Source organism: Tarenaya hassleriana, unplaced genomic scaffold, assembly GCF_000463585.1.
Source record: "Tarenaya hassleriana unplaced genomic scaffold, ASM46358v1 Cleome9, whole genome shotgun sequence".
Classification (NCBI taxonomy): Eukaryota; Viridiplantae; Streptophyta; class Magnoliopsida; order Brassicales; family Cleomaceae; genus Tarenaya; species Tarenaya hassleriana.
The window spans coordinates 4,347,043-4,357,103 of record NW_010971389.1 but is presented as its reverse complement, the minus strand read 5'-3'; the positions used below and the strand labels follow the sequence as shown (position 1 = coordinate 4,357,103).

Below are 10,061 nucleotides of genomic sequence, written 5' to 3'. Positions count from 1 at the left end.
GAACTAACTTGGCTTCCATTCGTTGATTTGGCAGCAAACGAGACATTAGAAGTTGAACTAACAAATGAGGAAACCGAACCGACCAAGTCATATGTATAACTCTCAATTGTCCCTATATAAACTCAATAGCATACCATTTGCTTCTCCATCACCCACAAGACAGGGAATCCAATAGAAATTAACAGCAATGGCTTCCTCTTGCAATCTCTTCTCCATTGTTATCTTCGTCGCTGCTCTCTCCTTCGCTTGTATGATCGACAGTGGTCTAGCCGCCCGTCACCTCCTCCAACAGCAGCCGCCTCAGCCATTACCTCAGATGCCACCGCTGCCGCAGATTCCAAACCCTACCATGGGACTGCCTCCGTTGCCATCTTCATTTCCACAGATTCCTAAGATGCCTACCATCCCTACAACGGGATTGCCTCCGTTGCCATCTTCGCTGCCGCAGCCTTCACTTCCAACTCTTCCCACCGCACAACCTTCTCTCCCGACCATTCCAACCGCTCTGCCTCCGCTTCCAAAGGTGACTTTGCCTCCTTTCCCGACCGCAATGCCTTCTCTTCCCACGAATTTCCCTTCCATCCCCTTCCTCTCCCCACCTCCTTCAACCTCCACGTCTAGTCCTTGAGAGTCATTGTCTTCTTTGTTGCATTTTCTATGTATGTTTACCCATATTTGTTTACTTTGAATTTGTCGTTTGGGTTGCTCTTTCGATACTACACGCAACACGATGCTTTGATTTGGTTTTCTTTAGTTTCCCTTATACCCTTTTGTTATTGATAATATATTTTGGATTTGGTTTGTATCATTTGAGTGTTTGATTTACTCTCTTTTTACATATTAAAGGATTGTTTCTTTCAGAATATTGCATTCGTGCTTTATATAACTTTGTAACTTTTTTTGCTATAGATCCCAAGAAAAAACTCAATTCGAAAACAAAGGGCGACAACAATTAAAAGATATTAAAAGTTCACCATTTTTTTTATATTTCTTAAATGATATCATCATAAATTAAGAAAACTCTAAAACCATTTAAAAAAAATCTTCTCAACATAAATCACATTCCAATAAACAAGAAAGCAACAAAAGGTGATTCGAAAACTATATACAAAACAAACACAAAACAATTGATTCACAAAATATTCTATGTAAAACTTATCTTACACTGCCATTAAATCTTTATATGAAATCATTAGGATTACATTTGATAATAATATAAACAATCGAGATAAAATATGGAAAAATTATTCGTATTATTTATTATTAAAAAATTACAAGTGAAAATTCTGAAAATAATTATATATACACACCACTGTGTATCTTTACTTCAGCTCGAAACTAACACAACTAGTAAACAATATAAAATGAAAAGTTGGTAAGCTCTTTTGTCCTTCTTCACGTCGAATCGTGGATTCGAAAGCTTGATCCTTTCTCTCAGGAAGAACATCGGGATCGGTACATCGCTCGGCGACGGAGAACGGTTTGTCGTAACCGAACCAGCGAACAACTCCAAGTTTCTCTTCTTCTTCTTCTTCGTCTCCTCCTCACTTGGAACAGGAGCTTCTTGAACGGCGTCGGCAGTTGGATTAGGGTTTGTTGTAACCCAACTAGCAAACAACTCCGAGTTTCTCTTCTTCTTCTTCGTCTTCTCATCCTCCTCACTTGGAACAGGAGCTGCTTGAACGACGTCGTCGGAAGTTGGACTAGGGTTTGTTGTGACCGAATTAGCCAACAACTCCGAGTTTCCCTTCTTCTTCTTCGTTTCCTCCTCACTTGGAACAGGAGGGTCCTGAACGATGTCGGAAGTTGTGACCGAACCAGCAATCAACTCCGAGTTTCTCTTCTTCGTCTTCGTCTTCTTCTCACTTGGAACGATGTCGGGAGTTGGATTAGGGTTTGAACGGGATAACTTTGGATGTCGGGATGCAACTGAAGATGCATCGGGTCTGGGTCTCGAAAAACGACGATGATGATCAAAGGAGATATCTTCATGGATGTGGACGAAGGAATCTCGAAACATGAGGCGAAAGCCAAAGGAGCATGGACGAGGTAGGCGTCGCGGACGAGTAAAGTATGCGTGATAGCCATCGCCTTCATCATATCTGATGACGAAATCTTGCTTCTGCTTCTGCTTCTGCTTTTGGGTGGATGAGCAATTGAACGAGGCATTGCAGGTGGAGGGGTATCGGTATTTATATGTGTTTTCTTCTTCATCCTTTCTTCCGCACGGAATCAATATGAACCGACGCGTATACTTCATTTCCTTTTCTGAAAAAGGAAAATTCTATCACAACGATTATAGATAGGATCGTAGAATATGGGATCTAGAATTTCCTCTTCTCCATGGGAAAAAATGTATATTTTTTTCCTTTCCTAAGAAATCGTAACAAACTAACGATAACTAAAGAAAATAGGAAGTGATATTTATTCATTTTAAAATTGCCATAAAGTCAGCAAAAGGTTTAATTTTTTTCCTTTATCTCAGGAGAAATATATATATATATATATATATTCTAAAATTTATAATCTAACTACACAAATTTCATCTAGTTTTTCTTTTTGTTTTATATTAGATCTCAATTTTGTCGTGGCTATGTTAGAAATTTATCGGGAAAGGCCAAGTCACTGTGTCGTGAGAAGTAACGCTTGAATTTTGTATATCAAATTTTGAGCATCTACTTTCTCATAGAATTGAATTTACTTTCTCGATTCAAATTACAAGATTAACTTTTACAAAAGAAAAAAAATTTACATTCTCGTTGTCACAATTATTTGTTCTGTGGCAAGGGTTTCAATTCTTATTATAATCACAACGCATGAAAATTTTTAAAATAAAAAGATAATTTGTAGCGATTCTTCAAATAGTCTAATTTTAAAATCAAGATGTGAGTAATTTTTTACAGGTACAATTTTTCAATTTTTTTCATAATAAATTTTTTATTCGCTCTACTACCATCGTCTTTGTTTTTGTTTTGTTTTTTTTAAATGGTAAGGTATTATTAGGTATAGAAAGTTGGTAAACTAACTTAGGTTTCATCAGCTGATTTGTCTGAAAAAAGAGACATCAGAAGTTGAACTAACAAACGAATGGTCTCATGGATCTTGTGCCTATATAAACACCATACCACATCACTTCTCTCCATCACCCTCGAGACGAAGAATCCAACACAAACTCGGATACGCATCCTTTCGACTATCACAAATGGCTACCACCTCTTTCAAGCTCTTCTCCTTCGTTCTCTTCGTCGCTCTCACTTTCTCTTGTATGGTCGGCAGTGGTCTAGCCGCCCGCCACCTCCTCCAGCAGCAGCCGCAGCCATTACCTCAGATGCCACCGTTGCCACAGATTCCTAATATGCCTAACCCTACCATGGGACTGCCTCCATTGCCTTCTTCACTTCCGCAGATTCCTAATATGTATATGCCTACTATCCCTACAACGGGATTGCCTCCATTGCCATCTTCACTTCCACAACCGGCACCTCCTTCTCTCCCGACCATTCCGACCGCTCTCCCTCCGCTTCCAAAGGTGAATTTGCCTCTTTTCCCGACCACGATGCCGTCTCTTCCTACTAATCTCCCCTCCATCCCCTTCCTCTCCCCGCCTCCTTCAACCTCCACCTCTAGTCCATGAGCGATTTCGCCATTGTTTCTGATGCATATTTTTCTCTAAAGTTACTGTTTGGTTTGTGTTTACTATACTATCGAATAAACGCACACGATTCTCGGGATTGTTTTTCTTTCGTTTGGCCTTTCGCATTTTCTTACAATGTTGTTGTTGTACTTTGGATTTGATTTGTATCACATTGATGAGAGCTTCCTTCACTCTCTTTCTATATATATTAATTAAACGGTTGTTTCATTTAAGATATTCCGTTAATACCTAATGAAGTTTGGTGAGACATGGTTTGTTGATCCATCGAACTTAAACGATATTAAGTTTTAAAAATAAAAATAAAAACGACAGCATTACATGTATACGCACACAAACAGACAACGGCTTTCATATGAAATGTTTTGGTTGGTTCTTACATATTTTTAGGGGGTGTCAATAGGGTATGCCCGGCCAAACCCCCCACGCGGCCCGAGGATTTCGAGTTCGAGCATGGATCAACCCGATTTTTTTCGGGCCTAAATAAGCAAATCTAAAACCCGATCCTATAAATTTCGGATTCGGGTGGAACCTGATTGGACCGACCCACTCAATTTGTTCTTTGTAATATCGTTTTTTATTTATTTTTCTCTTATTATTTTGTTTTCAAAAACCGCTCGAAGTCTAATTTAAGCCCGACATACAAACCCGTAACTTTTTCTGTTTCTGGTCTGACATATTTATATTCAAAACCCGACATTTTTCGGACAGATCAGACGCGACTTCGAACCAAAATTGACTTCCTACATCTTTTGTTCATGGTCTCTTCCACTAGACTCCATGACCGACATTTCTAAATCTATTTTGAACAAAAGAAGGATTTGGATACTTTACTTTAATGGAAAGAGAATATACATCAGTCACGTGAATACATGGTCTTGCAACGACTTGTTTAAATGCCCGTGTTACATTGCATTTAAATTGAAAGATAATTTTTTTTCTATCAAAACGAAAATATCCTTTTTTTAAGGGTAACAGAAAGTTTCTCTGTATTTTTCTAACTTATTTTTCACATAAATTATCTGAGGAAAGAAGAAATTGGAACTGTTTGACAAAGGATTACAGTATCCCTAGGACCAAACTGACCGGTCTTTGATGGCAATTCTACTTCCTTCCTTGCCCGTTGTGGTTTCTCTGTGCTCAATCGTCCATTTCTCAAACTTGCAATCCATAAAATCGTAGTACCCTCCATGCAAAGAGAGTGACCCTCCGTACTTTATCTTCAATCCATGGGTAACCAAGCAAGTTCTGCAACGAACAGTTGACCGACTCCTGCAGCAGACACAAAGATCTCTCCTTTAGATTCTTGTCCGAATCAGCTAACTCAATGGGGTTTCGCCTTTAGATTCTTGTCCGAATCAGCTAACTCGAAGAGTTTGTGGAAACAGATGAGTGGAAAACAATGATTGAAATATATTGGTCATGTTCTCGGTAGCGCAATGTTGTACCTTCTCGCAATGCTGGCATTGATGATCGAAATGGAGATCGGAAGCAGCAGTTCTCGTGCTTGCCTTTGCTTCCTTCCCGACAATTACCCAATTTTGGATGAAGCTACTGTAACATGAAACCCGATACAGTGAGGATAACCCAGTCTCGTGTTTTTTTTTTCTTTCTATTTTAGTAAGATGAGGAGGCGGTGAAAACCTGGAATCTGCTTCGTCTTCCATGCTCATAAGGGCCCGGATTCCCCCGCAGCGGCTATGGCCAATAACTAAGATGTTCTCAACCTACACAAAGACATTATCTAATCCTTATCTTCTCGACATGAAAACAAATACAACTATCTTCTCTCTGTTCCTGGTACTTCATTAATGAGGCAAAAGAACCCAAAGTCTGAGATAAATTGATCCATTTACTGAATTTCAAGGGTTGATTCGGAGATTACGTTATAAAGTATTGAAGCTTATAAGTCAGAACTACTCACATTAAGGAAATTAACAGAAAACTCGAGAGCAGCTTTTGTTTCTGAAGGGCCAGACTGAAACAGCAACAGAGAAACAAGAGATGGCATCAAGTTTCTGGGAAAGGTATACCAACATGGAGAAGACACAACAGTCTAAAAGGATTTCTTTTCAATACCTCATACGCAGGTACTAAATTCGCAATATTCCTAACCGTGAAGGCCTCTCCCGGTTGAAATCCTAGAATAATGGAAGGACAGACCCTAGAGTCTGCACAAGCAATCACCAGAAACTGTTCCTTAAACCATTAGCAACGAATCCCTTATCCAGACAACACACAGTTAAAACTACAAGATATTCCGAAAGTTAAAGCAAAAGACAGTTAACTTCCTCCAAAAGGCGTAGATCATAAAATCTCTAAAACGTGTATCTACCTTTGGAGCCTGAGCATTTGAAAGATTCTTGAAATGTTCTAAGTTCTCCCTGCTCAAAAACATATTTTGCCGATACTCCCTCAAACAACATAGAAAAGAAAGAACGAAAAAGCAAACAACAAAAGAAAAAACAGGGCAAGGTTTTTTGCCACTCACATATATTTGTGCTTTTTAAACATGAGAAAATGTTGTTTCATGTCCTCGAAAATATCAGTGCTATTTCCGGTATCAGCTTTAGCTTCTTGAGTCAGCGATGGGGGCTTCCCTGAAGCCATGAGTTTTAAGTTTGGGAATCTCCTGGAAACACCAAAGTGCAACATATACAGTAACCATTCACAGTAGTGACGGTCACAAAACTGGCAGAGCTTTCGCACTTAGAAAATCCTGAAACTTCTTGCGTAATATGAAACAACAAAAATAAAAAGCTAGTAGCATCACATAACAGATCTTATATCTGAATTTCATGGAAGAAAATCTAACCAATAAGTAAACAGCAAATGGCTTAACATAAGATGCGGTAACCAGAATGAATCCAACAACGACAGGCATGTCCCTCCGGAATGGCGATACAATTACAAGGACATACAAGTTCTCGTAGCAGAAAAGTCAGACAAATTTAGAGCCTTTCATACTTTTCCAGTCCACTTTTGGTTAATGCTCTGAACAAAACAAGCTAAATAATGTTCAAGTATGCTTAATTTCCAAAAAGCACATTGCCTTGTTTGCGATATCGAAATGCAGCAGAGCCATTGAGCCAACACTCAGAGGAAAGGATATCAGCCATGACACCAATCCAAAATCACTAAATAGAAAACCTAAACTAACACGAGAAGCAATAGAACAAATCCAAAATCACTAAAGGATCAGAACTCTATATCTGCATATGGTGAATATCAGAAGCCTAGCTACAGCACCAATCTCCAAATTCACGAAGTAACAATTTAAACAACACAGAAGCAACATCCAAAATTGAACGAATTTCTGAAACCATAACAGAATCACTACTCAGGTGACAAACTCTTTATTCCCCGTTCCGACGATCAGAGCAGATAAAAACTTCAAATTCTTACAAGAATCCGACAAGAAAAGTTCGTCAAACCCCTGAATTACCTGAAAAGGTCTAAAAATCTCAACTGGGTTTCCTCAGTTTCCCTCAACTTCACCTCGGAACCAAAGATCTGCAGAAAAAAGAAACGAATGAGCAAACCCAGAAATCGAACCGTGTCCAAATTGAGAGGTACGAGACAGAAAATCCAAACACACCGGTTGTTTTTGCGAGTGACCGACTGATGTGGAACATGTAGGAACCTTGAAAACAATCAAGTGTCCGGAAACGGCCGCCATTAGAGAGCTCTATAAAGGAAACGTGGTGGGTCTGGAAATTACGAATCTGGAACGAAGAAGATTGTATCCAAAGAGGCCTCATCTGAGAAAAGGTGAGAGCTTCTGATTAAAAGCTTCAGCATTTATTAAGGAATAAAAAAAGGGGGAATTTGGAAAGACGTGGATCGAAGAACGCTTGAAAATCTCCAACAAAGACGGAGAAACCAAGGCTTTGTGATCGGAGTTTTGTCCCCTCCACTCTACCAGACAGAGTCGGTCGCTTTTTAGGTTTCCCTTAGCTTTTTTTTTTAACAACAAAAAAAGGGAAATACTTGTTTGTTAGATTAAATAAACGTTCACTTACGAGTAAGATTTGATGGGTTATATCGAATTAAGATTCTATCTCATCGAATCCAAAATCTTTTGCAACACGGCAGATAATTGTGACAATGGGAAGTGTACCATTTTTTTTAAATAAATAAACTTATAACTTGTATGGAAATTCAATTCTATGAGAAAGGAAAATGGTCACAAATCCAATCCCACCTTCTTAAGTTCTTGTTACCATTTCTTAAGAAAAGGAAAAAAATCCATTCAGGAGAGGAGATTCTAGATCCCATATTTTATGGAAACCTACAGTCCACTGATTCTATTGGTCGTTAGAAAAATGAAACATATCTATAATCGTAGTGATAGAATTTTCCTTTTTCAGAAAAGAAAATGAAGTATACGTGTCGATTCATGTTCATTCCGTGCGGAAGAAGGCAAGGGATGAAGAAGAAAACACATATAAATACCGATACCCCTCCACCTGCAATGCCTCGTTCAATTGCTCATCCACCCAACAGCAGAAGCAGAAGCAAGATTTCGTCATCGGATATGATGAAGGCGATGGCTATCACGCATACTTTCCTCGTCCGCGACGCCTACCTCGTCCCATGCTCCTTTGGTTTTCGCCTCATGTTTCGAGATTCCTTCGTCCATGTCCATGAAGATATCTCCTTTGATCATCATCGCCGTTTCTCGAGACCGAGACCCGATGCATCTTCAGTTGCATCCCGACATCCAAAGTTGTCCCGTTCAAACCCTAATCCAACTCCCGACATCGTTCCAAGTGAGAAGAAGAGAAACTCGGAGTTGATTGCTGGTTCGGTTACAACTTCCGACATCGTTCAGGACCCTCCTGTTCCAAGTGAGGAGGAAACGAAGAAGAAGAAGAGAAACTCGGAGTTGTTGCCTAATTCGGTCACAACAAGCCCTAATCCAACTTCCGACGTCGTCGTTCAAGCAACTCCTGTTCCAATTGAGGAGGAGGAGGAGAAGGCGAAGACGAACAAGAGAAACTCGGAGTTGATTGCTGGTTCGGTTACAACAAACCCTAATCCAACTGCCGACGCCGTTCAAGAAACTCGTGTTCCAAGTGAGGAGGATGAGAAGACGAAGAAGAGAAACTCGGAGATGTTTGCTAATTCGGTCACAACAAACCCTAATCCGACTGTCGACGCCGTTCAAGAAGCTCCTGTTCCAAGTGAGGAGGATATGATGAAGAAGAAGAAGAGGAACTCGGAGATGTTTGCTGGTTCGGTTACGACAAACCATTCTCCGCCGCCGACCGATGTACCGATCCCGATGTTCATCCTGAGAGAAAGGATCAAGCTTTCGAATCCACGATTCGACGTGAAGAAGAACAAGAGAGCTTATGAACTTTTCATTTTATATTGTTTACTACTCATAGTTTCGAATTGAAGTAAAGATACACAGTGAATATCACTGTGTATACTTATTTTCAGAATTCTCAGTTGTAATTTTTTAATAATAAATAATAAGAATAATTTTTCCATATTTTATCTCGACCCTTTATATTATTATCAATTGTAATTTAATGGTTTCATATATAGATTTAATGGCAGAGTAAGATAAGTTAGGGTTTAAATATATTTCCTTTACCTGATATCAAATATAATTAATAGAATTCAATTCAAATTTTTTTCACCTTCCCTAAGAAAAGCCATGCGCGAACCCATGTGTATGCAACTTTTTTTTAAAAAAAAAACTTTTTGTTGAAAAAATCTGAACCCAAAAATCCTGAGATCACGACCAATCAGGTCGCGTTTTACATGAAAAATCATATTGAGTAGTAGGTTGAGTTGGAACAAAACTCTCTCTTATGTTTTCATTGATACGTAGCAGCAAATATATATATACATTAGAGATAGAATCGAGATCTGAGGTCTGTTGCATGGAAAAGTGGGAACATTGGCTTTGGCCCTCATGAGACAAGTTACCTTTTTAAGATTTTGTACGATGCATTTGTTTCATGCTTTAGTTATTGATTTATAAATCATATCTTATACTAGAAAGCTATTGGTTTAATTAGTTAAATGAATTTTAAATGCAATATTTTATAGGAAAACAATTATTTAACATGGAGAAAGAGAGTGAATCAAACACTCATGATGATACAAAGCAAATCCAAAATACATCATCGATAACAAATGGGTATAACGGACCAAATCAAAAGGATATTACATAGTTAGATAAGAAATTTTAGATAATATATTTTTTCCAGAGATAAAGAGGGGGAAAAAAGAGGATATCACGATTCACGGGATCTATTCGTCCTTAGAAAAAAGGAAATATATTTATAATTTTTTTGATGATTTTTTATATATAAAAAAATTGAAACGCGTTTCCTTCCATGAAAAGGAAAGAAAACGCATCATAAATCCCCCCCCCCCCACCACACCCCAT

At 38.7% G+C, this 10,061-nt stretch overlaps 4 protein-coding genes across 4 annotated transcripts; 2 read left to right on the top strand and 2 right to left on the bottom strand.

Annotated features, from left to right (window-relative positions):
* The first annotated feature begins 161 nt into the window (after nucleotides 1-161).
* Nucleotides 162-825, top strand: LOC104804419 (proline-rich receptor-like protein kinase PERK2). Its single transcript, XM_010528711.2, has one exon. It carries the CDS (start codon nucleotides 188-190, stop codon nucleotides 626-628), a length of 441 nt encoding a protein of 146 aa, XP_010527013.1. The 5' UTR covers nucleotides 162-187; the 3' UTR covers nucleotides 629-825.
* Nucleotides 826-1,324: 499 nt separating this feature from the next.
* On the bottom strand, nucleotides 1,325-2,341 carry LOC104804418 (cell surface glycoprotein 1-like). Its single transcript, XM_010528710.1, has one exon. The coding sequence runs from the start codon at nucleotides 2,258-2,260 to the stop codon at nucleotides 1,328-1,330; it is 933 nt and encodes a 310-aa protein (XP_010527012.1). The 5' UTR covers nucleotides 2,261-2,341; the 3' UTR covers nucleotides 1,325-1,327.
* Nucleotides 2,342-3,130: 789 nt separating this feature from the next.
* LOC104804415 (vegetative cell wall protein gp1-like) lies at nucleotides 3,131-3,867 on the top strand. The gene has a single exon (XM_010528705.1). It carries the CDS (start codon nucleotides 3,203-3,205, stop codon nucleotides 3,632-3,634), a length of 432 nt encoding a protein of 143 aa, XP_010527007.1. The 5' UTR covers nucleotides 3,131-3,202; the 3' UTR covers nucleotides 3,635-3,867.
* Nucleotides 3,868-4,470: 603 nt separating this feature from the next.
* Nucleotides 4,471-7,610, bottom strand: LOC104804416 (beta carbonic anhydrase 5, chloroplastic-like). The gene is given in 10 exon segments (XM_010528708.2): nucleotides 4,471-4,861; nucleotides 4,863-4,924; nucleotides 5,101-5,206; nucleotides 5,297-5,379; nucleotides 5,577-5,630; nucleotides 5,732-5,845; nucleotides 5,988-6,036; nucleotides 6,144-6,284; nucleotides 7,098-7,165; nucleotides 7,251-7,610. Coding segments are annotated over 10 exon segments (897 nt in total). The 5' UTR covers nucleotides 7,332-7,610; the 3' UTR covers nucleotides 4,471-4,722.
* Between the last annotated feature and the right edge of the window lie 2,451 nt (nucleotides 7,611-10,061).

Excerpts from the sequence above, each read along its gene's own strand:
- LOC104804419 (XM_010528711.2), top strand. The coding sequence starts at position 188 with ATGGCTTCCTCTTGCAATCTCTTCTCCATTGTTATCTTCGTCGCTGCT.
- LOC104804418 (XM_010528710.1), bottom strand. The coding sequence starts at position 2,260 with ATGAAGTATACGCGTCGGTTCATATTGATTCCGTGCGGAAGAAAGGAT.
- LOC104804415 (XM_010528705.1), top strand. The coding sequence starts at position 3,203 with ATGGCTACCACCTCTTTCAAGCTCTTCTCCTTCGTTCTCTTCGTCGCT.